General features: G+C 44.8%; 1 protein-coding gene across 1 annotated transcript in view; it reads right to left on the bottom strand.

Moving 5' to 3' along the window:
• The window catches only part of NTN3 (netrin 3), a 151,342-nt gene that overhangs the window by 11,255 nt on the left and 112,495 nt on the right, over positions 1 to 27,592 (bottom strand). The window contains exons 4-5 of the mRNA XM_040356614.1: positions 15,233 to 15,382; positions 12,860 to 12,913 (exon numbers count right to left, since the gene is read on the bottom strand). Coding sequence (XP_040212548.1) covers positions 12,860 to 12,913; positions 15,233 to 15,382 — 204 coding nt within the window. The remainder of the gene's footprint in view (positions 1 to 12,859; positions 12,914 to 15,232; positions 15,383 to 27,592) is intronic.

Raw genomic sequence — 27,592 nt, 5'->3', positions numbered from 1 at the left:
TGGTCATCTTGAGTCAGGCAGAGACTATTTAAGGCCCTGGCTCCAAGGTTTGGCATGCATTTTGCAAGTGGGTAGAGTAGGGACAAGTATCCCGCCTGGTAGGGACAGAACTAGCGACAGAAAAAAATTCCTGATGAGGAATAAACGTGTAGTGTTCGCAACCCTCCTGGACATCCTCTTGCTTGGGCTCGTGATGGTCAGGCCACATTCTGCCCCTCTCATCAGGCTCTGTCAGTTTTACTGAAACCTGCTCTCTACACACTGTTTGACCTGTGAGTGTTCCTGGTTGGGCTGTCTTCCCTCCCGGTTTATTTTTAACTGTTTTTTCATTATTTCAATAAAAGTTATTTTATCGCAATTGGACTGTATATGTTATTGCCACCACTGTGCCACACCTCGCTACACCCACTCTACATGTAGACTTAAATCTTTTGGCTACGGCTTTTTTTCTTTATCATACAGATTCCGACACCTTTGGTCATTTAGGGAAAACAAATGCCACATACAAACGATCGGACATTCCGACAACAAAACCTTGGGTTTTTTCCCGGCGGATGTTGGCTCAAACTTGTCTTGCATACACACGGTCACACAAATGTTGTCGGAAATTCCGAAGAAATGTGAAGAACGCGTGACGTATAAGATGTATGATGAACCGAGAAAAATTAAGTTCAATAGGCAATGCGGCTCTTCTGCTTGATTCCAAGCATGCGTGGAATTTTGTGCGTCGGAATGGGGGAACACACGATCGTAATTTCCGACAACAAAACTTGGTGGAAAATTTGAGAAACAGCAAATGTCCGATGGAGCCTAATGACAACAAGCTCACATTGAATATTTGTTGTCGGAAATTCCGAATGTGAAGAACGTGGTGACGTATAAGATGTATGACGAGCCGAGAAAAATTAAGTTCAATAGGCAATGCGGCTCTTCTGCTTGATTCCGAGCATGTGTGGAATTTTGTGCGTCGGAATGGGGAACACACGATCGGAAAATTTGAGAAACAGCAAATGTCCGATGGAGCCTACACCCGGTCTAAATTTCCGACAACAAGCTTCCATCGAACATTTGTTGTCAGAAATTCTGATCGTGTGTACACGGCATAACAGGTTCTAACGAAAGAACTACACTCCATCCACTCATACCCACCATTGCCACGCTTGGTTCCTTGACGCTCTGTTCATCCATAGGGGGCAGGAGGCCTAACCTTGTGTAGGTCTGGATAGTGTCGGAGCTTACATGGGGTTAATCACTTCTCACCGTTCGTTCAATGACAGTATTGGCTCATAACTCAAACCCTGGCAAAGGAATGGAGTGTGGAAGATTTCAGTATCACTGGGTCAGCGGGAGATTGACAGAGAACTGGTCAATTTGCTTTAGATGGGTAAAGTGACAGAGTCTCTTGAAATTGAAGCCACTAAACATTGATGGACTATGGGACTAAAAACTAAAACTATTAATTGTTATTTGTTAATCCATCTTGTTATATAATTGGGAATACATCTGTAAATTCTTTTTGAATTTACTAAATATGGAATGTGTTTGGCTGCTGTGGGCAACATAAACACTATTCTTCTAGTTATCTTTCGTGAAAATTAGCAAGGCTTGTTCAGTCGATTGCTTTAGTGCAGAGGTCTCCAAACTACGGCCCTCCAGTTGTTCAGGAACTACACAAGTTTTACAATGCCTCATGGGACATGCAGTTCCACAACAACTGGAGGGCCATAGTTTGGAGATCCCTGCTTTAGTGTAAATGGGATCTTAAAGTATATAACCATCCTTTGTGTTTCTGCCACATCCAACATAATCACAGATACAATAAAAGTATTTCTGTTTTTTTTGATTGCCCCTAAAGCTGGCCATACATGGGTCAAAATTTGGCTGGTTCACCAGGAACCAGATGACTTTTGGTCCATGTATGCCCAATGTGGTTGAAGAGAACTTTGGTTGGTTTGATTGGTCAAACTTTATTCAACTCACCCTATTGGAAAAAGCCGCTCGATCAGCGGTGCAGGCTATAGACTTCAGTGGTGATCTGTGTATTCTGACATCTGGGAAGTCTCCACACTGTCAGAATACAAAGACACAGGGGAAGGACTCCCCCATCCACCTCAAATGTGTGGATGGAGGAATCAGGTCAGTTTTTGATCATTCAACTCAAGCCCAGCCTGTATTCACATCTAGTAAGCACTTCTTGGTGCTTATACTGTTTGTTTTTACGCTTTTGCACACGTATACAGTTTTTTTTAAGTGTTAAATTAAATTTGTGCAGGTGTATAAAAGCTCGTGGGTAGGAGAAGAGGAGGATGAGAGCAGAGGAGAACAGGTACAAAAACCATATGTAAAAATTTCGCACAAATGCTTGTATCGCCCATTTAAAGGCTCTAGCTTATGGTGCCAAACAATAGGCAACACAGCTCCAAAAAAGCTCATGTAACCTTTCAAGCTTCAAGCAACAGATGGGAACAGCCTGTATTGATAATGATGGCATTCCTATTTCTAAGCATTATCACATAGGGGCTAATTTGCTAAAACTGGAGAGTGCAAAATCTGGTGCAACTCTGCATAGAAACCAATCAGCTTCCAGTTTTTTTTGGTCAAAGCATAATTGAACAAGCTGAATTTAGAAGCTGATTGGCAATCATGCACAGCTGTACCAGATTTTGCACTCTCTAGTTTTAGTAAATCAACCCCATAGAGACTTAAGCAGGCCATACACGGTCGAATTTCAAACAAATTTTCTTTTCAAAAATCAGAAAGTTCTTTTTTTTGTGATCCGATGATGCCACCATTGATTTTCGAAATTCGGCCGACCAAACCTTCATGTTGCCGGGAATATTCTTTTCTCTCCGGGAATATTTGTTTCTCTCCGGGAATATTCTTTTCTTGCACATGCGCATTTTTTTTCTATTACATTTCTCGCACGATTCTCCCATCATTGATCCGAAAATCTTTTGTTTTTCAAAAAATTTCCAACATGTCGGATTCCTCAAATTTGATTGCCGCACGAAAATCGGCTGTTGCTGCAGCCCACTAACGGTGCGAAATTCGTAGGAAAATTCTTTGATACAATTTTGAAAGAAAATTATTTCGAAATTCAAACCGTGTATGGCTGCCTTTAGGCGCGAAAATGTGTGCAAAAACCCTTAGGTGCAAACTGAGGCTAAAGGCTAAATAGTAACTATATTTTAAACAGTGTTTCTCTCCCTGGGTTTCTGCTACTGTTCTGGGCGCCAGTGAATGGTTAAGCTTTGCATTGGTCTGATAAGACCCGTTTAGAAGGATTCAGTGCTGGTCTCTCGCCGGACAGCCCCCTACATCCTAGCACTGAAGCTTTTATTCAGATAAAGACGAAATCAGCTTATAAAACTAAAGCTCAATTATGCACACAAGTTCCTTCTTACCCTATAATTACATTTGTCAGATATTAGACTTGTTTTTATATGTGGCCTATGCACTAAAAAGCCAGGTTTGTGCAGCCATGTAAGCTTATTTCAACTAAAAGTTATGGTACTTGATGGTCCATTGCTGCAGAACCCTGCTTGGGCCTTTTTCTGTAAACTTATATCTGACCTGTACTTGTGAACCAATCCTGATACCCACTTGTAAACTGTCTGGAGAGTATATATCTGCAAAGCTACCTGAAACCAATTTTTACTGTTGTGAAATTGCCATATTACAAGACAGCCGCCATATTACAGAAGGGCTGTAATTTTATATATGACTGCTGTGTTAAAAGAGACAGCTGGCACAATACAAGAGAGTATGTATATTTGTAACAATAGACTGTTGTGTTAAAAACAGCTTTCATATAACAAGGGAATTATAATAATAAAATAATAACTTTCAAATAGCATTATATACATTTTCCTCCTGCGGGAGAGGAGGAGAAGCCGACTTTCAGTGGCTGCAGGACCATGTACTTGGCTTATGCTCTCTTCGCGGTCACCTGCTTCCTCCTTGGCTTATGCAGTTCCTGCTCTCTCCACGGTCACCTGCTTCCTCCACTGCAGGACCATGACCTTGGCTTATGCAGTTCCTGCTCTCTCCACGGTCACCTGATTCCTCCACTGCAGGACCATGACTTTGGCTTATGCAGCTCCTGGTCTCTCCGTGGCCACCTGCTTCCTCCACTGTAGGACCATGCCCTTGGCTTATGCAGCTCCTTCTCTCTCTGTGGCCACCTGCTTCCACCACTGCAGGACCATGACCTTGGCTTATGCAGCTCTTGCTCTCTTCGTGGTCACCTGCTTCCTCCACTACATGACCATGACCTTGGCTTATGCAGCTCCTGCTCTCTCCACGGTCACCTGCTTCCTCCACTGCAGGACCATGCCCTTGGCCAATGCAGCTTCTGATCTCTCCATGGCCACCTGCTTCCTCCACTACAGGACCATGACCTTGGCTTATGCAGCTTCTGATCTCTCCATGGCCACCTGCTTCCTCCACTGCAGGACCATGCCCATGCACTTGGCTTATGCAGCTCCTTCTCTCTCCGCGGCCAACTGCTTCCTCCGCTGCAGGACTTGCCCTTGTCTTATGCAGCTCCTGCTTTCCCGCGGCAACATACTTCTTCCACTCTCAGAGCCAGCTTGATGCACTCTGATGCTCTGGGATGGTGGGTTGGGAAGCCCAGATCTCTGGGGTGCTGACTCTGGGCATGTGCTTCTCTGATTTGAGGTCGAGGGCTACATCAGAGGGCTTTGAGAGCCTCAAGTTGAGCACCCCTGTCCTATGGTAATCAAAATGAACCAATCTTCAACGTTCCGTACAGTTGCAAAACAGAGGCCACTAAAAAATTTTAAGTGATTTTATAGATTTCACCGTAGCTACATCCATGACTAATCTGCAGGAAGGAGATCCTAAATCATCCTAGCAAAATTCCTTCTCTTAAACAGCAACTGCAAGCAAGACACTTATGCACTGTGTTTGGGTTTACAGTTTGGATTTAAAATAGATTAGTCGTAACATTTTTAGAGCTACCAAAATATGAAATCTGTTTGCTACTCAGGGCCGCAAAGCGAAATGTTGAGGGGGGGGGCCCTCCAATGACCTCTCTCTTTGATGCCTGGCACTGTCTGTTGGGACAATAGTATCATTGATCCTACCATAAAGTATACAGTATCTAAATTAAGTACAGGCATGATTTTAAGTGGGCAGCTGTTGATAGGGCCACCCACCAAGCAAATTTCCATCAGTTCATCAGGAACCAGATAAAACTTTCACCATGTATGGTCAGCTTTAGGTCTAAACAGTCAATATTAAAACTCTGATCAAAATGACCAGGGACGTTAAAGGTAATAAATCTAACTAGAAATAGGGAGATGCAAAGGAGATCTATGAGGAGAAACAGCATGATTACCAAAGCATTTTCCTGTGCATCAACTCTTCTGGAATAGATACATCACAAAATCTCTCTAGTGGGCCCCCGTCCCATCCTTGGGGCCCCTAAAGCTGCTGTGTGGACTCCTATGGTCGTAGTTATATCTACTGAATTCTGCTATTTTATGGTCATTACACTAACTCATATGAATAACTAGTGCTCCACACCAGGGATGACCTTAGGTGTGTTCAGATCCTAGTCCGAACCTGCCTAAATGATCCTGCCAATAGCTGTCACTGTACTGTATCTAACATTCGTAGATCCTTGTACATGTATGGCTGCAGAGTGGGGAATTCCCTTAGCTGCTTACAAATGACCCAGTACAGTGACAGCTTACTGGTGGGATCGCTCAAGTGGTTTCGGACTACTTCTGCACGGTTCTACCTCAAACTGCTTTTATTAAGACTGGAATTATTATCTCAGGCAGACAAGGGCTCTCCCCTCTAAACTCACCAGCCAAGAGCAGCGCCGGTTTAGAATGAGGTAAGTCTTTCTCTCTGCTCTGTCACATGATGGACTGCCGCTGTCATGGGAGCGCTAGGTTCTGGCTTGCTGGAGGTGCTTTGGTTATGTGAAGAGGGGTTTGGATATGATTCAGCGCAGAGGAAAAAGTACAAGCAGAATACGAGAACTGCTGGCCTTGCTAATTACTGCCACCTAGGTGGAGTACTGGTATATGAATTGAGAAAAAGTACAGGTGTGGCGCTGTTCCATTACGGAACAATAGGTGCTAAAAGTGCTGCATAAAGTGCCAAGTAACCACCTAATAAACCTGTGTACCGAATTAATCTATATGCATAAAAGTGTTTAGGCACGCTCCAGATGACGTCAGAGTGACAAAACGCATAGGGAGGAGCTTCACCACGTCTTTGCATCACTTCCGGTCAGGGCAGTAGACAGGATTTTCACATCGCCTCTGTCTGCATTATATGTCTTACGGTTTTTGTTATAATGTGAGTATTATTTCAAATCTTTTTATTGGAATAACACTTTTTAAACGTTATCGCACTATGGGCATCCTACTCTTCTCTATATAATTGCATTGGAGAGAAACCAATACAACAGACTGACCATCTGTGGCAAATACTGTGGCCAAGCAACACCGCAGGTGGGGTAAGTAAGCTCTAGTGAGTGCATTTATAATAAGAGCACGGAACAGTCACCTGCACCATTATCACCTGATTCAGAAGAAAAGGACAAGCAATTTTCTGTACAAGCACAGGACACTTTTTCTCCATTCATGCTTTTTCACTTTTTCTCTATTCATGCTTTTTGTTATGTGCAACACAAAAAAAGAATGTTGAATGATTACAGCACTCCAAGGAAGTTGGCACTTGGTACAGGCCCCAACCCTCGCATCTCTTCTTAGTGCTCCACTGATCTCAGGTACTGCTGCTGCTTGCATTCAAGCATAAAGACTTGCACATAACCTGGGAATATACCAATATATTGGTGAATTTAATCCTGACTGTAGTTTCCCTTAAAGTGGAGGTTCACCCAAAAAATCTATTTTTAACATTAGATTGAGGCTAATTGCGGGAAGCACAATCGGGTGTTTTTTTTAAAGCGGGGGTTCACCCTATTAAAAAAAAAAAAAAATTTTTATTCTAGCATAAAATTCGGCATCGTAGCGCGAGCTACAGTATGCCGGTCTTACATTTTTTATCCCCGTACTCACTGTTTAATCCTACCTAGACGATTCCGACTGCCCACGGGGAATTTGCGTTCCAATCCAGACGGAAAGTGATTGACGGCTGGCTCTGGCGCGCCACGCTTCTCCGGAAATAGCCGAAATAGGCTTGGCTCTTCACGGCGCCTACTCCGGCTGTCTTCGGGGAGCGTGATGTGCCAGAGTCGGCCGTCAATCACCCTCCCTCTTGCTAGGAACACCCATTCCCCGCGGCAGACGGAATCGTCTAGGTACGATTAAACAGTGAGTACGGGGATAAAAAATGTAAGACCGGCATACTGTAGCTCGCGCTACGATGCCGAATTGTATGCTGAAATGTTGTTCAGCAGGGTGAACCACCGCTTTAAAATCAATGCAGTACATACCGTTTTAGAGATAGATGTTCTCCGCGGCTTCCGGGTATGGGCTGCGGGTCTGGGCGTTCCTATTTGATTGACAGGCTTCCGACCGTCGGTGCACAGGCGCCGTATAGAGCCGCACCGACAATCGGCAACTCGTGACGCGCTGTATGTGACCGTCGGAAGGCTGTCAATCAAATAGGAACGCCCAGTCCCGAAGATCATACCCGGAAGCGGCGGAGAAGATCACTCTCTAAACAGTAAGTACTGCATTGATTTAAAAAAAAACACCGGATTGTGCTTCCCACAATTAGCCTCAATCTAATGTTAAAACATTTTTTTCGGGTGAACCCCCGCTTTAAGTTCTGCTGCAATGGACTATAACTGGTGCTCTGTTTACCAAGAGACAACCATCATAGGTCGCACAAATTGTCAGTCTGCTGAACTCTCTAGTTCCACAAACTGAAGAAAGACCGTTTTTCACCGACATCCAACCTGCTGCTGAGCTATTAACTTTCTCAGTGGCCAGACGACTGCCAAAGGTTGGCATCCTCTCCAGTGTCCATGGGGTTAATGGTATCATTATTTCCGCTGGGGGATTTGGTTTCAGAAAACGAGGAGAGAAGTTTGCAAAAAATGTCAGTGCAAACAGAGCCGAACAGGCCTCCACCCTGACTGTAGGATCGAGAGAGGGGGACCAGCTCCTTCTCTGGGGGCGATCAGACGCTATCTCACCTTACTACAGTAGTGCTGTGTCAGCTGTATGTGCTGCATGCTGGATAGGAGACTGCCATATGACATAACGTCCCCTACCTAATACATCAATGTATCTTATTGTCCTTACTGTTTATCTCAGTGTTCTGAAGCCATACAAAGGAATGTACCAGCAGTATGAATGGCATGCAAAGCCATTTTTGTTGGAAGCCATAGAAGTGCATACAGTTCATAACCGACTGGAGACGAAAACTGTGACTAAGAAGTAGCAGGCCTGGCAGCGTTGGGTTAATGTATCCTGACCACAAAAATGTTCTGTGTAAGAGTTCTGACCAGCCACCACCTCCCCTCCCCAAACTTCAGTCGGATCATCAGAGAGCCATGGGTATTTAGTACTCCAGCATCCAACCACACGTGGGCAGTTGCCACTCCACAGACCCGCAATCGCTCTGTTAACCCTTCAGCCTCGAACTGACACTTTATGGTGCATTGGCACTACAAATTTCGGGAAGATGAGGAACTTTGGCCCGGATTCACGAAGCACTTATGCCCACAATCTGAGATACGCCTAAAAATAGGCTTCCTACGACCGACGTAACTTGCTACACCGTCGTATCGCGGGCGCATATTTACGCTGGGCGCATATTTACGCTGGGCGCATTTGCTGCTCCTATTGATCTTCTATGCACATATGCAAATGAGGGCGATACGCCGTTTCATGAACGTACTTGCGCCCGGCGCATGATATACGCGGTTTGCGTAAGTCGTACGTCTGGCGTAAAGTTATTCCCCATATATGAGGCGCAACTCATGCTAAGGTATGGACCAGGGAACACAGCCGTCGTATTTTACGTTGTTTACATAGTACGTGAATAGGGCTGGGCGTAGGTTACGTTCACGTCGTAGGCAGTGATCCGTCGTATCTTAGGGAGTAGTTCCGACGTGATTCTAAAAATGCGCACAGGCATATGTCCACGGGACGGCGCATGCGCCGTTCGTTTTAAGTACTTGTATGGCACTCGGCCCATCATTTGCATGGAGTCACGCCTCATTAACATGGCTCACGCCCACTTCCACCTACGACGGCTTACGCCGAGGGAACCCAGCGCAGTTTGGGAGGCAAGTGCTTTGTGAATTCGGTGCTTGCCTCTCTGCGATACGCCGGCGTAGCGTATATTAGATACGCTACGCCGGCATAAATATGTGCCAATGTATGTGAATCCGGCCCTTTGTCTGTGGTTTATCAATTTGTCTATGGTTTATGTACTTCTCATGAGATAAATAGAGGAGCTGGTGTTGGGTGGCCTCTTTCTAAAAATTCCAAATGCCTGTATCTGATGTAAAGTGGAACTGAACTCTGAAAGCAATCAGGGCCATCTTTAAAGCAGGGCAAAAAGGGGTAGCTACCCTGGGCCCTGTCGTTGTGGGGCCCAAAGCACCTGCTTCATACTTGCCAACTATCCCAGTTTAAATTCAATTGCAACTAATCAGTGAGCAGTATTACTGTACAGTAATCTCTAGCAACCAATCAACAAGAAGAAATCATGTGCTGTAACCTTTAGCAACTAATCAGTGAGCCGTAATGTGGGCTCTAACCTCTAGCAACCAGTCAGTAAGTTGTAATGATATGCTTTAACCTCTGGCAACCAATCGCAATCACTGCCTGATCTGATACAGTAAACTGATTTTAAGTCTAGCTGATATTTATTTTATGTCTCAGAGCAGGTGGAGAGCAAAATTGCATGGGGGTGGAGGGGGCCCAAGATTTTTTTTGCCCAGGGTCCTATCAACATTAAAGACGGCCCTGGAAGCAATGCCCAAAAATAGTGGGCATAGGGCAAAGGATTGGTCACCAGTATTGCCTGTGGACTATCTGCAGCTGATCTTTCCCCATCACTGATTTACTATGCCTTATTCTGCACTATGCTTCTGACATCTTTGTAGAGCAAGGATTTGCTTCCTCATGTTGAACCTCCAGCAAGGAGAAAAGTGAGCAGCACAGTAAAGAGGAAAGGATTGCCGCTTCTCCCGACCAGCCCAGGTGAATAAATGATAAAGAGCGGCCTCTGTCTACATGTCTCCACCAAACCACACACCCACTGGGGCTTAATCATAGCGCAGAACAGTAGTTACATCACTAAATCTAAATTAAAATCTCATGAGACCAGCAGTCGTCCTTAAAGTGGATGTAAAGCCACTCTCATCCTTTCTAAACTACTGTCATAGTGCTGATCTATAAGGATATAGATGCCTCCTGCATGTATCCTCACCTGTCAAATGTCTCCCCTCTGTCTGTTATGAGACCTGAAAAACTGCAGATTCTGTGGGTGGATCTGTTGTCCGGAGCACATTGGGTGGAGTCGTGATGCCAGTAGACTCCCGCCCTCCTCTACACTCCCCTTGTCAACATGCATTTTTTCCTATGTATTTCTTACACTGAATTCTGCTTTGATCACTAACATCCAGTCAAAATCCAGAAAAGTAACCACATGACTTCAGAAAAGGGGTGGGGGTGGGAATTAAAAAATAATGCCTGTCTCCAGGCTAGTGCATGAGATATGTAAATTACCTGTCATTCACAGCAAGGGGGCGGAACGGACTTAGGTTTTTCTCTGTAAGTCCGTTTTATTTCACTGAACAATAAAAGAGGATTGCTCAGAGCTGGATTAACTCTGTGTGGCAAGACTGGGCACAGATGATAGGAAATCTTATACTGTACATTGTGACATAAAAAAAATAAAAAATAAAATAATTTCGGGTTTACATCCACTTTTAAGCCCTCTGGCTAGTTATGTGAAGACCCAAGGTCCTTCCTATTCTTCTTTGGCATTAGTGGTCATCGGTACTGAGCAATGGTAACAATGGGCCAGATTCACAAAGAGATACGACGGCGTATCTCCTGATACGCCGTCGTATCTCTGAGATCCGACGGTCGGATCTATGCGACTGATTCATAAGAATCAGTTCCGCATAGATCTCCCTTAGATCTCCCGCCGGCCGCTAGGTGTCGCCTTGTTTTTTTACGTGGCGGATATGCAAATGAGGAGAACCGCTGATTCAGTAACGAACGCCCGCCCGTCGCTTTTTTTTCACGTCGTTTGCGTTCGGCTTTTTCCGGCTGATAACTGCGGGGGTAACTGCGGGGTATCCTATGTTTAGTATGGCCGTCGTTCCCGCGTCGAGTTTTGAATTTTTACGTTGTTTGCGTTAGTCGGTCGCGAATACTGATCGACGCAATTTACGTTCACGCCGAAAACACTGACGTCCTAGCGACGTCAGTGTGAGCAATGCACGGCGGGAAAATTAGCCGGCGGCGCATGCGCATTTAAATCGGCACGGGGACGCGCCTGATTTAAATACTACACTCCCCCTAGCCGCGGAATTTGAATTCCGCCGGGGGGGTTACGATCCGCCGGTGCAAGTTTCGAGGTAAGTGCTTTGTAAATACTGCACTAGCCTCGCAAAATTGCGCCGGCGGATCGTAAATCAGATAGATTACGTGGATCTAAAGATCCGCTAATCTATCTGAATCTGGCCCAATGAGTCTACAATGGGCACAGTCAGAATGGGCACAGTAAAGCTACAATGGGCACAGTAAGGCTACAATGGGCACAGTAAGGCTGCAATGGTCACAGTAAGGCTGCAATGGGCACAGTGAGAATGGGCACAGTAAGGTTGCAAATGGGCACAGTAAAGCTGCAAATGGGCATTGTTGACCCTCTTTTCCGCTTACAGTAGCTGCTGCATTCTCACCCTAGGCTTATACTTGAGTCAATACGTTTTCCCAGTTTTTCGTGGTAAAATTAGGGCCTCGGCTTATACTCGGGTCGGCTTATACTCGATTATATACTGTAATGGTTACGTTTAATCCTCTTAATTCCATCATGGATTTTTTTTATATTTTATTATTACATCACTTGAGATGTGCAGGTACTGTATGATATCATCACTGTGCACATATGATATGAGTAATGCCATTGGCCATTTTATGGAGTGTTTTAATTATAGAAATATAATGTGTTTCTCTGCAAATATTCATCATCGCTACATGTATTTCTCTTATTATAGAATAGCTGAGAGAACATCACACACCATAATTGGCATTCATTGTTCAATTTCATGGGCCCTTTCAATTTTTCTTTCCATGTCCCCCTCCTGTGACTCTATTATCTCCATGAATGTCCTTACTGTCTCGTTTTCCTGACGGTGACACTTGCCCCGGCTGCCCTGGCTCTCTCCCAACTACCCCTGAGGCTTCCTACCTCCAGTCTGCAACGAATGTTAATGGACCAGAGCATCCCCATATGAAAGGTATCAGCTGTCACTGCCAGTCTGATCTATTGGACAATACAAAACGTCTGCACATTCTCCCCGGGATGAATATAGTTTTTCTGTCTCTATTACCCCCCTTGAACTAAGTGTCCTCTCTTTCTTCACTCCTAGTTTTCATTAAACTCGAGAGAGTCGCCAGGACCAGTTAACCCATTGCTTGACATTAGGCAACCCCCTGCAGCCTGGCATATTCTCTGGCGGTGAGCCTGGAAAACTTGTCTCTGAACAGCTTGTCTCGGAAAGCAGGGAAAAATTCCCAGTGTTTTGATGCACGCTTTAAACGTCTGGCATCCACCATCTTCCTGCCGACATGATGAACTGGCAGTGCGGCTAATTTTATTTACTCTGAGTTTGTTATCTAGAACAGAGCACCACCCCTATTCTGCAGATGGTATGACTTACCAGCTGGCTCCTCTGTGCTGGTGAGGGCTGGAGTAGGGACCACTGCTGGGATTTCTAAGGGTGGCAAGAAAAAAAAACATTGTAAGAGATGAGAAGAAATATGGCATTATATAAAACAGTCATTACATAATCTGGAGGATAATACACTACAGCGGGATAAGAGCCCATTCATTCTAGATGCACCTGCAAGTATCAGCTATATTATAGCTTTTATGTATAGTGGTTTACAGCACAACATATAGCAGGGGTCTCCAATCTTTCTAAACAAATGGCCAGTTTACTACCCTTTAGACTTTAGAGGGGCCCGACTGTGGCCAGTGGAAGTAGAAAATGTCCCATCGCTGTCAGTAGAAGGAATAGTGTCCCATCATTGGTGTCAGTAGAAGCAATAGTGTCCCATCATAGGTGTCAGTGGGAGGATTAGTGCCCAATCATTGGTGGCAGTGGGAGGAATAGTGTCCCATCATTAATGTCAGTGGAAGGAATAGTGACCCATCATTGGTGTCAGTGGGAGGAATTATGCCCCATTGTTAATATGAGTGGGAGGAATAGTGCCTCGAAGGCTGGATAAAGGCAAGCAAATGGCCACATCTGGACCCCGGGCTGCAGTTTGGAGACCACTGCTATAAAGTTTTACAAGCTAAATTCTACGCAAACCTAAGGGTCTGGTATGGGTTTAGGTGGATGACCCCACTCCCTTTTTTTTTAATTTGTATGGATTGGGGTAGGCCCCCACACTGTTTTGTTTTAGAATTTTTCATTGCCAGTGTCCTGTTGAGAAGTGCCCCCTATTAAGAAATGCCTGGGTGGAACTGCGCATGTGCCACGCACGCTCAGTTCGGAGCCCCAGAACAGCTGGGTTTACGATCAGCTGTTGTCCCATGTTGCCGAGGCGGCTACTTACATAGAGGGGGCAGATTTTTAAATGATGGGCAGTGCTGGGGGCGGAATTTTTATCGATGGCCAAACAAAGCTGCAAAGGAAATCTTTATCTACTATTCTTTCTGGACGCTTGCGGCCCTTGTTGAGTCAATTGAAGGGCGGCTTTTTCTATTTTAGATAAAGATTTATTTTGCAGTTTTGTTTGGCCTTCGATAAAAATTCTGCCCCAACACTGCCCATCATTTAAATATCTGCCCCCTTCATGTATCTATCTGCCCCCCTCTCCTACATGAACGTGCCTCGGCAATGCGACTCAACAGCTGATCGTCAACTTAGCTCCATTCGGCGCATGCACACTTCCATCCGGGAACTATTCGATAGTCGGGCACTTCTCGACAGAACACCGGCATTCTTTTGTTTACATTTCAGCTGTCAGCAAGAAGCCCTACTGACAGCTGATGAGTCCTCGGTTCTTAAGGACGCGGCGGCCGCCCACTTCTTAACAACCAGCTTGTGCACAGCTGCGGTTTCTACAGTTCACATTGTAACCGCACCTGACAAGCAGAAATCTCGCTGTGAAATTCGCACCTCATTCACACTCAATTCGGATGCAATTTCCACTGCAACAGTGTGAACCGGGCCTTAGGAAATGTAGGCCCATGGTTGTACAGAGATTCATTGGAGCTTACAGATCTTAGGCGACCTATACCCGGGCAAGACAATCTGATGTTTATACTGGCACACCTCTGTAGATCGCAATTCATCTCCATGATCCTGCAGGTCATAGTGGATGACAGAACCGATTGCATTTTGGGTTCATTGGTGTGTGGGCATACATTGTTATCTACCATTTCCTCTAGGAACGTTGGTCCATGACAGTGATGAACAGAGGTCCTCAGATAGCTTCTGAACTTTGTCAAAGTAGACTGAGGCCTTGTACACACGACCGGATCTGTCTGATGAAAACGGTCCGCCGGACCGTTTTCATCGGACATGTCTGCTGGCGGATTTTGGTCTGATGGTTGTACACACCATGAAACCAAAATCCCCGCGGACAGAGAACGCGGTGATGTATACGACACCGACATTCTCTGACGCGGAAGTTCAATGCTTCCACGCATGCGTCGAATCAATTCGACGTCATGCGCGGGTTCTCGGGCCAGCGGACATGTCCGATGAGTCATAAGAAACTAAGAAACAGTTGTCCGCTGGAAACCTGTCCGGTCGGCCGGAAAATTGTCCGGTCGGCCCTACACACGACCGAACATGTACGCGGGAACTGGTCCGAAGGACCAGTTTCAGCGAACATGTTCGGTCGTGTGTACGAGGCCTTAGGAGTTCAGGTGTACAGATCACAGGTCATCATGTATGTAGGGCAGCCTAAACTGTCAGGGACACAATAGAGTGGTACACTTTGACATGTCAACAATATTTTTAGAGAAGTCATACAAAAATATAGTACTCCAGGATGGTAATCTCAAGGATACTCACTGATACATGGAGCAATGGGTGAACGACTTTGCTGATATCCTTTGGCACATCGGTTACATGTTAGTCCGGTCACACCATCTTTGCATGGACATTGTCCAGTGGTCTGATTGCAGGTCTTCCCTGCTGCCCCCACTGGATGACAGTCACAAGCTGAAAGAGAAAGACCTTGTTAGACCACTTTATAATTAATGCAGCAGTCCACACTTATATTACAATACTATTATTGGTCAATGTATTTTGACAAATGAACACATGAAGACAAGTAAACAACACCAGCCATAAATATTAAAATAAATGCAAAATCAGTTGGTCTGTGCCAGAAAATAACCACCTCCGAAAAAATCCAGCTGAGTATATTGCATGTATTTAAACTCCCATGCATGTATTATACATTTCTATAAAATAGCAACTTTTCCCCACCAAGTTCTACCACATGCAATAAATATTCCAGGGCTTTTTGGAAGTTTGTTTTCAGATATTCACCTTTTCTCTGTAGGCAGAATCTGGTCAGAGCAGAACTCTACAATGTTAGGAAAGAACAGCTATGTAATTTTCCCTCAGTGATGGCTCATCTGTCTTTACTGACGCTTCATTAGGTTTTGTTAAAAGACGGATACCTATACCTATCCAGTAGTAATTGCTTTTTACCAGCTGCTTGACTAGAAGGGTCTTTATGACTTCTACTTGGAAATTCTCTTAGCAATAAGTGCATTTAATGGTCACCCTCCGAGACAGTGGTCTCCAAACTGTGGCTCTTTGCCTGCCTTTATCTGGCCCTTGGGGCACTTTTCCTCCCTTTTGATACAAGGCAATATTCCTTCCACTGACACAACATTGGGGCATAATTCCTCCTACATGATGTAAACGATGGGACACTATTCCTTTCACTGATACCAATGATGGGGCACTATTCCTCTCACTGACACCTAAGATGGAGCACTATTCCTCTCACTGACACCTAAGATGGAGCACTATTCCTCTCACTGACACCAAAGATTGGGCACTATTTCTCTCACTGACACCAAAGGTAAAGCACTATTCCTCCCACTGACACCTAAGATGGAGCACTATTCCTCTCACTGACACCAAAGATGGAGCACTATGTCTTCCACTGACACCAAAGATTGGGCACTATTCCACTCACTGACACCAAAGATGGAGCACTATGTCTTCCACTGACACCAAAGATGGAGCACTATTCCTCTCACTGACACCCAAGATGGAGCACTATTCCTCCCACTGACACCAAAGATGGAGCACTATGTCTTCCACTGACACCAAAGATTGGGCACTATTCCTCTCACTGACACCAAAGATGGAGCACTATGTATTCCACTGACACCAAAGATGGGGCGCTATTCCTCTCACTGACACCAGAGATAAGACACTATGCCATTGACATTGCCATTGCCACTGACACCAAGGATGGGGCACTCTCCCTTCCATTGACACCAAAGACGAGACACTATTCCTTTCAGTGACACCAACAATGGGGCACTGTGTCTCTTCCCACTGATGCTGGGGCATTTTCTACTCCCACATACCACAGTCCGGCCCCCCTAAAGTATGAAGGACAGAAAACTGGCCCTTTGTTTAGAGATCCCTACTCTTGTCTAAATGGCCTGGTCCCTAACTATTTCAATCTTCCCAACAGTCTTTAATTGTCCTTCAATAAAGTAACATACCGTATATACTCGAGTATAAGCCGAGAGTTTCAGCCCTTTTTTTGGGCTGAAAATGCCCCCCTCGGCTTATACTCGAGTCAGTGTACCTAAAATTATTGAGAGGCTGCGGGCGTCCATCGTTTAAAACTTGCGGTCTCCTCCTGGTCCCTTTCCGTGATAGGCGGAACTATGTCTGCTGAGAAACGCCTATCAGGAAGGTTCTCTCATCCTCACCCATCCCAGCAGACACTGTGTTCAGTGTTCCGCCAATCACGGATGCCTTTTCATCCTCGGACAAGAGGACATCCGTGATTGGCGGAACACTGAACACAGTGTCTACTGGGAAACTGAGTCGGAGGATGAGAGAACGTCCGTGATAGGCGGAACTGTGTCTGCTGAGAAACACCTATCACGGAAGGAACCAGGAGGGGACCGCAAGTTTTTAACAATGAATAGACGCCCGCAGCCTGCCAATTTCCGGTACTCTGACAACGGCACAGTGACAATAGGCACAGTGAGGCGTGCAAATGGGCATTGTTGACCCTCTTTTCCGCTTACAGTAGCTGCTGCATTCTCACCCTAGGCTTATACTCGAGTTAATAAGTTTTCCCATTTTTTTGTGGTAAAATTAGGTACCTCGCTTATACTCGGGTCAGCTTATACTCGAGTATATACGGTAGCTATCCTCAGGAAGCTCTTATGTTATCGATATAGTAGTGTGAGATATAATTATGTGTATTAATACATGTCACCAAGGGTAAGTTTATCTTTGCTTGGCTCAGTCTTTTACCGAGAATGTCTTCCTCTCCCCCTCTTTAAATTATGGAGATCACTGAGCGTGTCTTTTGCAATGTGGCATTCCAGCTGTATGTATTTTAGGGGGTAATGATGTGGAAATTGTACGGAGCCTTCCTGAAAGCAGCACCCAGTTTTATATGTTTAATTATCACTGAAATGTATTTATTTTCAGTGGAAGGCTCAATAGAGGGATTCCATAGAATTATATTTGTGGCTGCAGACTTTAAAGGTAAAGTATGGTGTATTTTTGGCGAGAACAATTGTGACTTCTTACAGTGTTTATCTGTACAAAATGTTATTACAACTTGCAAAAAGATCGGGATTTTCAGGGGTGCCATGTTGTAATGATAGTCTTTTATGGGATGTGGTGCCCTTGGTCCCTTGACACCTGGTAGCCTCAACACTACACAGGATGTAGTCTTTCTACGGTAGTGGGAGCAGATACCTGGATTTTACAGGTATCCGCTCCCCCCTGAAAGTTGCCAAATGTGGTACTGGAGGGAAGGAGGAATCCGCTCTACGGAAGTTCCATTTCTGGGCGGAACTCCACTTTAAAGGTACCCACAGTTATAAGGTAATAGTTATTTGGACTGGATTAGGGAAGAGGACCCCAAGTCCGTGAGGTACATGCAGTCACCGGCAGCTAAGACTCCTTCAGAAAAACTGTCTATTGTTTTCCCCTGATAAGATGCCCTCATACTCAGGTAATTAAGGGCAAGCCAGTCGTACCAGCCATTCTTATTGCTTTGTAGTGTCTATGGGCATCTTTATCTGTATGGTACAGCAGCAATCCTCGTGAAATAAAGGTTTTCGACCCAGACTGTAATGCATCTGTAAATAGCCTATTGTTTCCCTTCCCTGAAGAAAATTAAGAGTTGCTTTGTAGATGTTATTCTTCACGTACACATGTGTTTTTTTGAGTTTCAACATCAACAAAATACGTATCTTTCAATGACCATCACTAAGCATTCATCTGAAATCTGTGGGCCCCTCTAGAACTATTTGGAAGCCAAGTTATCTTGTTAATAATACGGCCTCACTCAGAGAGATGCCTGACCAGTAATGCATGTCAATCTCCTAGACTAAGATCCTTCTGTTGTCTCGGCATGGCTGAGTAAGATCTATTTGGTTAATACCAATCTTTTCACTCCATTTGCCCCCAGATTGCTGTGCAGGTGGTGAGGACAATGAGGGCAGTGCTTGCATTCCTCATTAAACTGTTCATCACATTTGGCATAAATGGATGATGACTGGTGATTATCAGACATCCTGGTGCTAATTTAGATCCCCAGAGCCAAGTTCTAGTGATCTACATTCGGTGTAAAAGCTTCATTGTGTCTCAGTAAGGGATGTCCCTCAGTTGCAAATTAACTAGTACTATTTTTGTTCAAAACAAGAATTAAATGTTTCCTCAAGTGGAAAAGTTAGGATCTACAAAAGTCCTCCTCACCTTACTAAGATGGCTCACACCTGCAGAGTGTGATTACATTGAGGAATGTTTGTATTGTGTCAGAAATAAAGAACTTATGGCCAACATCGGGCAGAAAAAAATTAAAGCAGCCACCACATTTAAGGACTGGTGAGCTGCAATATATTTAAGTTAAACATCTTTTTATTCAGGAAAAACTTTTAGAGGTTCGAACATACTGTACATGAGTGCACACGATTACATTAACCCAAAGTGAATCATACATTTACCCAGAATAACTGTGGTTGAAGTAATGCTGAGTAGTAGGGTTGTCCCGATACCACTTTTTTAGGACCGAGTACAAGTACCGATATTTTTTTTTCATGTACTCGCCGATACCGATTACCGATACTTTTTTTAAATGTGTCCCCAAATGCAGGCGTGTCCCCAAATGCAGCCATGTCCCCACAAATGCAACAATGTCCCCACAAATGCAGCTATGTCCCCACAAATGCAGGAATGTCCCCACAAATGCAACAATGTCCCCACAAATGCAGCTATGTCCCCACAAATGCAGCAATGTCCCCCACAAATGCAGCCAGGTCCCCCACAAATGCAACAATGTCCCCACAAATGCAGCCATGTCCCCACAAATGCAGCAATGTCCCCCACAAATGCAGCCATGTCCCCCTCAAATGCAGCCATGTCCCCCACAAATGCAGCCATGTCCCCACAAATGCAACCATGTCCCCACAAATGCAGCCATGTCCCCCATAAATGCAGCCATGTCCCCCACAAATGCAGCCATGCCCCCCACAAATGCAGCCATGTCCCCACAAATGCAACCATGTCCCCACAAATGCAGCCATGTCCCCCACAAATGCAGCCATGCCCCCCACAAAGGCAGCCATGTCCCCAAAGAGAAAGCCAAGCGCCCCCCCCCCCCGCCGCCTAGTTGATCAGCGCGGGGAACATTACAGCTTTCATTTGAACAGCTGTGTTCCCCCGCTGCACCTCGTCATATATAGCCCCTCCCCCTTGTCCGGGCACTTTGATAGACAGATCACCCATCCAATCCAGGGACGGGTGATCTGTCTATCAAAGTGCCTGGACAAGGGGGAGGGGCTATACATGACGAGGCGCGGCGGGGAACACACAGCTATTCAAATGAAAGCTGTTTTTCCCCGCGCTTATCAACTAGACGGCGGTGGTGGCGGCGGCAGGGGGGGAGGTCTTGGCTATCTCTTTGAGGACTGCACTGCTCCGCTCTTCGCCCCCTCGCCGCCCCCTCTCCGCCTGCTCTCGCTCTGAAATTAATTTTCGGGCGAAGCATCGGGAGCATTTGCGCGAGTACAAGTACTCGCACAAATGCTCAGTATCGGTCCCGATACCGATACTAGTATCGGTATCGGGACAACCCTACTGAGTAGGCAATAACCATAAAACAGTGTACCTGGGAACAACTATGAATACGAGAATAAAAATACATAAATCACGAAAAGAAACTTCATGAGTACTAAGGTATGGGGTGGTGGGGAATAAAAGTAAAACGGGCGATAGGAAAAATGATGAGAGATTCCGAAAAATGCTCAAAGATGTCTTACATTTAAAAAAAATTAACCAATTACTTTACTACTAATGCCGCGTACACTCGATCGGAATTTCCAACAAGAAAAGTTTGATGTGAGCTTTTGGTCGGAAATTCTTGGTCGGACTTTTTTTTTCGGAATTTCCAACAACAAAAGTTTGAGAGCTGGTTCTCAATTTTTCTGACAAGAAAAGTTCTTGTCGGAAATTCCAATCGTCGGTATGCAATTCCGATGCACAAAAATCCATGCATGCTCTGAATCAAGCAGACCACGTTCTTGACGGTTGGAATTTTATATGACCGTGTGTATGCAACACAAGTTTGAGCCAACATTCTGTCCACAGTTTTTTTGTCAGAATTTCCGATCGTGTGTACACGGCATTAGGCTTGGAAAGTGGGTAATACCACTATAGGCCCTGCAGCAGGTCCACGTGATCTTTTTCAGGATCTGGGCTATCTTCTGCCACCAAAGTTTCCATTGCCATGATTTTGTTGAGTATCTGGACTCATTCCAAGAGGTGGGAGGAAGTAGTTTTTCAATGATGACATATAGTTATTTTCTTGTGTTTAAATATTTCTCCTCTTGTAGTTAGAATTTTTGTTTATTTTTGCTAGTTACATATCTAAGACAGCAGTGGTCAACTTTGTTGATGCAGAGGGCCGCAAGTGTGGCCCTTGACATCACCAAAGGTCCTAACATAACATGCAGCGAGTTCAATACTACAGGCAGCTGTCAGACAAAAAGGATTGCCTACAGGTAGGCTACGAGTGATGGTCAAAGACTGCCAACGTGCTATAGGTTGATGGTCAAAGACTGCAAACAAGGGAGTTATTGGAGGAGGCACATTACATGAAAATTCTAGAGATCACTGCTACGACAGTTTATTTACTAACCATTGCTTCCATATTTGTGCTCCCTACAGTCCCCTTAAAAATTGTTTCTCCATATTAGATATTTCTCTTAGCAAGATCCATTATAAAAGACCAGAGAGAGATGCATCCTTGAATTCTAGGATGCATCACTAGAGGGATCACCAGCAGGAGGAGGTCCTGTTCCCCATATATAGATATTTAATGAGACCCCATTTAAAATAATGTGTCCAGTTCTGGAGACCTCTCTTATGCAAAGATATTGATCAGATAGAACAAATCCAGAGATGGGTAACAACAATGGTGAAAGGTCTGAGTGATAAAACATATTGAGATTGACTTCAGGAATTATTTTTGCACAGTCTGGAGGAAAGAAGGGAAAGGGAGGACATGATTGAAACCTTTAAGTACATCAAGGGGGTGAATAAGGTTCAGGAGGGCAGTTTTTTTAAATTTGAAACCGAAATCAAGACCACAGGGACATATCCTTAAAATAAGTGGACGAAAGTTCAAAACTGATCTTAAAAAGTATTTTTTTTTTACTTAGTAGTTGATGCTTTGAATAAACTACCAGCAGAGGTAGTGAGTCAGGCAACAGTAAAAGTGAGGCCTAAAGTGGAGAAAACAAAGAGGCAAGTAGCGGCGGGCCGGGCATGACTAGGTGGAAAGGGGTTAGGGTGGAGGAGATGTGAAGGGGAGGTGGCAGGACGAGAAATGTTTGAGAAAGGGGAGGAGTGGTATAAAAGAGGAGGCGGGGACTTCCGGGAACAGTTCAGTGAGGAGTGAGACAGAAGGAGGCAGTTTTCCCACCCACCATCCCTGTTGTCTGTATTGGTGTGGTGTTCATTTGCTTTCAGGATCACTGGATTCGGGTCGTCATAGCAGTTGTGTAACAACATTGTCCTTGGTCTTTGATGGTGGCAGATAACATATGTGATGGAAGTGGTGGGGGGCTCATCTGTGGTATGGGCCCCTTTGGGGTATTCCAGTGGAACGGTATGCTGGAATATGGTAATGGTTGCACTGCGGGAAAAGGGGTTGTCTCCGAGCTGGTGATACGGCTGGAGGCCTGGTATGGTAAAAAGGTCTCGCAGTGTAGTGGTGGAAAATGTTAAGTTCGGCTTGCCGTCAAAGACCATGTTTAAAAAGTTGTCGTTACAAATGTTATTTGGAAATTATTTATTTAATTATTTAATTATTTTGTTAATTAAAAGGCTGCTTTGGCCATTTATACTCGAAACTCCTGTGTGGTCTTTTCATTGGTGGGGTGTGGGGAGCTTTGAGGGGTAAAAAGGTGGTAAGAGAAAAGTTGGGGATATCTTGACTACATGGCTTTAAATATGCTTGGGACAAACATAGATCTATACTTAAAAAAACAAAACGTATAAAAAAAAAGGGTAGATTCGATGGACCACTTGGTCTTTTTTCTGCCCTCACTTTTCTATGTTAAAAAAAAATATACTGTGAAAAGGGATGGGTAGCACAGAAAAAAAATAGGATAGTGGGAAAGAAATCAAACAAGTATTTTAATCAACAGGACCCCCTGTAACAAACATTTCTTCTTCATTGACCTGGGCAACCACCTAGATAAGATAAAACTGATTACTGGCCGCACAGCCCCCAAGGACCACATTATAATTGGCAAAGGGCCAATGCTGTATCCTGGCCTAGGCCAACAAGGGCAAGGCCTAGGGCAGCACTTTGCAGGGGGCAGCACGGACAGTGTTCCCACCGGCTTGTGCTACACTGTTAGGCAAATTAGTTTAGCGCCCCCATAAATCGACCGCACTGCTTCCAGTATGTGGGTGGTTGGCATTCTGCAACTGTGGGGGGGGGGGGGGGCGTCGCTTCTAATCTTTTACCATCCCTGTTCCATTGCAGAGATTTCCCTTCATTTCATGTCCCATAGCCAAACAGGAAGTCAGAGGAAATCTATGCAAATTTAAGGGAATCCATTGCCAACCCCCCCCCCCCCCCACCCAGGCCATGAGAACTAGTGTTCCCACTTGAAAAGTTCAGGATGGGTCTTAAACCGCAAGGGGTGTGGCCTTGACAGGAAGGGGTGGGTCATATTTAAATTAGGGGGTGCACGAGTTTAGTCAGGCTAGGGCAGCACAAAACCTAAATACACCCCTGCAAAGGGCCATGAAGAAGAATCCTGCAAGAAAGAAGAAGCCCTTTGACCCACTAAGTGTTGGTCTCCAGGTGTCAAAATGAGAGTGGCCCAAAAGTCATTCACATCCTTACACCCTAACCTTTTCATCCCATCCGTTATGTTAATGAGGTTAGTGAAGGAAGTAAAATACGGCAGCCCAGCAAGTGTGGAGCCTAATAGAGTGTGAATGTGCTTTTGCTCTGTGTTAAGAAGATCTAAGTAAGTGAGAGGGGAGGTCTGGAATCTTCAACACACATAACAAAGACTCAAGAGATTTGGAAGCTTTGTACTACATAGGGTAATCCCACAGGAGAAGCTATCACACCAGGAACACTTGAGAGTAACTATCCTACAGGCCTATAATTTTGTAATGAGTTAATAGCTGCGGTTGCCGCTTCTTATCTTGGTGTGCGTCTTCCCACATATTACTGCAGATTAGTTTAGACGTCCATAATTGCATATTAACAATAGTATCCTTCTTTCCATCTGTGAAAAGATTTTTAACACTGATAATGTGTAGTTGGAGTAGTGTGAGGGGGATGTCAATCTGTCAAGTACAAAAAGACTGAATTTTCCCAGAAGCCTCATCGGGTACTAAGGGTATATAAGACAATTGTTTCCTGCAGGTGTACCTGTACTGATTTCAAGATTAGTAAACTTGGATTCAAACGTAGGCACCTGTGGATGCTTGCATATAGTTTTTTTTTTTCAGAACATTGACATCCAAGGTATTCTAGAAGGTATAGAAGATAACACTGCTCCAAGCGCCCATGACCTCTGTGCAATCCAAGATGTCTTGGGTGCTTGCCCACGAGCACGTCCTTGCTAAAACTACCATGTATTAGAAGAGTGATGGGCCACACACCAAGGGTGTTGCCAAAGTAATAAAACGTTATTGCCTTCCAACAAACAGCCAGACAACCTACCATAATGGCTAAATCTTCTCTTAGGCCTCGTACACACGACCGAGTAACTCGTCGGGCGAGACACATCGTTTTCCTCGACGAGTTCCTTGTTATGCTTGTCGAGGAACTCGACAAGCTTGCTTTGCGTACACACTGTCAAGACAAAATCTCCTCGTTCTCAAACACGGTGACGTACAACACATACAATGGCAGGGGAAGTTTGATTCCACTGGCACAACCCTTGGGGCTGCTTTTGCTAATCTCATGTGTTTGCGTGTTAAGTAAAAGTTTGGTCAGAGACGATTTGCACTTTTCAGTCTGTTACAGCGTGAAAAATGTGTTATCTCCATTACAAACGCTACTTTTACTCCCGTCTCATACTTTATTCTGAGCATGCAAGGGTTTCTTAGCATACACACGCTCGAGTTTCTCGTTGAAAATCAGCCCGACGACGAGGAAACACGACGAGGAAATTGAGACTCCCGTCGAGGAAAAAAGAGAACTTGTTCTCTTTTTTCCTCGTCGAGTTCCTCGACAGTTTCCTCGATGAAAAACGTACACACGACCGTTTTCCTCAGCAAAAAAGCTCTGCCACCAAGTTTCTTGATGGATTCTGTCGAGTTTCTCGGTCGTGTGTCTGAGGCCTCGTACACACGTCCGAGGAACTCGACGGGCAAACTCATCGTTTTGCTCGTCGAGTTCTGTGTGAAGCCGCCGAGGTTCTCGGCGAGCCAACTTTCCTCATTGAACAATGAGGAAATAGAGAACATGTTCTCTATTTGGCTCGACGAGGAACTCGTCGGCTTCCTCGGCCGAAAGTGTACACACGCCGGGTTTCTCGGCAGAATTCAGCTCCGATCGAGTTTCTGGCTGAATTCTGCCGAGAAACTCGGTCGTGTGTACGGGGCCTCAGGCTTCACAGAACCCTTAATGCCGCGTACAGGCGATCGGACATTCCGACAACCAAACCGTGGATTTTTTTCCCGACGGATGTTGTCTCAAACTTGTCTTGCATACACACGGTCACACAAATGTTGTCGGAAATTCCGATCGCCAAGAACACAGTCACGTACAACACGTAAGACAGCACTATAAAAGGGAAGTTCAATACCAAGTGAGACACCCTTTGGGGTCCTTCTGGTAATCTCATGTTAGAAGAAGTTTGGTGAGAGACGATTCGCGCTATTCAGCCTTGTGCTTTTCAGTCCGTTATTGCTCTTCAGTTTGTGCTTGTGGGTTTGTATATGTTTTTCAGTGCGTGTAGTCAGTTCATATCCGTTTTTCATAATTCCAGCATTATATAAAAGAAGAGAATGCGCTGCATTAAAAGATTTGCAGTGTGACGAATGTGCTATCTCCATTACAAACGCTAGTTTTACCAGACCAAGCGATTCCGTCTCGTACTTGATTTAGAGCATGCATGGAATTTTGTGCCTCAGAATTCCGACAGTAAATCTCCGATGGAGCCTACACACAGTCGGAATTTCCGACAATGCTCCCATCGAACATTTGTTGTCGGAAATTGCGAGCGTGTGTTCGCGGCATAAGAGTGGAGCAGGATGTTCAGCAATTTTATTGGACACCAGTAAAGTTGTTTTTGCTCCAGTCATGTCATTGGTGTGGAGTCTGTCATTCTTCTGATACTTAAATGATATTCTATTATAAAAGTAAAAACTAGAGCTCAGAAAACCAAGATCTGGCTTGCCTCTTACAGCATTTAGACCGCACTATTGGCCCACCAGTGGGATAGGTGATCTTAATGACCAACAGTAACAAGGCTCAACCTTTTAATCTCTGGTTAATGTTCCCCAGTTTTCATGACTTCCAGGATACTCTAGAATAACCTTTCTTCATAACTATTTCACCCTGAAATAACTTTCAGGTATCAGATAACCCCTGCTAATAATTTCAATATTTAAAGCTCAGCATGAACTGTAAGCTGAGATATAAGAATAAATAAAAGCATAAGAAATGTGGTGTACTTTGCGTAGTTGACAGTATTTTCAGTAATAATAATGAAATGGAACCAGTCATAATACAGAAAACACAGGCTATAAAAATTGTAGTGTTCTCTTACATTGGTAATCAGTGGAGAAATAACCGTCCATCAGAATAAAGGGGCAAGTGCCAATAGTGGCAAAAGGATCCCCATAGATTGGTGGTCCATGGTAGGGTAGCCTTCTTACACAGGTGGACAATTAGGAACATTGGGCCAGATTCACAGAAGAAATACGCCGGAGTATCTACTGATACTATGATATCTATTTTCAAATTTGCCGCGTCGTATCTTAATTTGTGATTCACAAACAAGATACGACGGCTTTTGGCTAAGATCCGACAGGCTTACGGCTTCGTACGCCTTCGGATCTTAGGCTGCAATACTTCGGCCGCCGCTGGGTGGAGTTTGCGTCGTTTTTCAGCGTCGGGTATGCAAATGAGCTTTTACGGCGATCCGCGACGTTTTTTGCATTCGTTACGTCGTCGCTAGTAATTTTTTCCCGTTGCAAAGTTAAGCCTGTTTTTACATGGCATAACTTTAGACAAGCCATGTTAAAGTATGGCCGTCGTTCCCGCGTCGAATTTCCCCACAAATTTTTTTAGCGTAAGACGTCCGGGAATACGAAAGTACTTTACGCACGCCGCCATTCAAAAAAAATGACGTCACTTCGCGCAAAGCACGGCGGGAATTTCAAAACGGAGCATGCGCACGACGTCCGGCGCGGGAGCGCTCCTAATTTAAATGGTACACGCCCCATTTGAATTAGGCGGGCTTGCGCCGAACGCCTTTACGTAACACCGCCGTAAGTTTACAGGCAAGTGCTTTGTGAATCAGGCACTTACGCTGAAAACTTGCGGCGGTGTAACGTAAACGGGATACGTTACGCCGCGGCGCAGGTACGTGAATCTGGCCCATTGTTCCCACAGGCCGAAAAACTAGGGAATCTGTTAATTTGGCACATGACTATATATGC

Source organism: Rana temporaria, chromosome 6 (assembly GCF_905171775.1).
Source record: "Rana temporaria chromosome 6, aRanTem1.1, whole genome shotgun sequence".
Lineage (NCBI taxonomy): Eukaryota > Metazoa > Chordata > Amphibia > Anura > Ranidae > Rana > Rana temporaria.
Note: the sequence above shows the minus strand (reverse complement) of the source record. Positions and strands in the feature narration are given on the sequence as shown.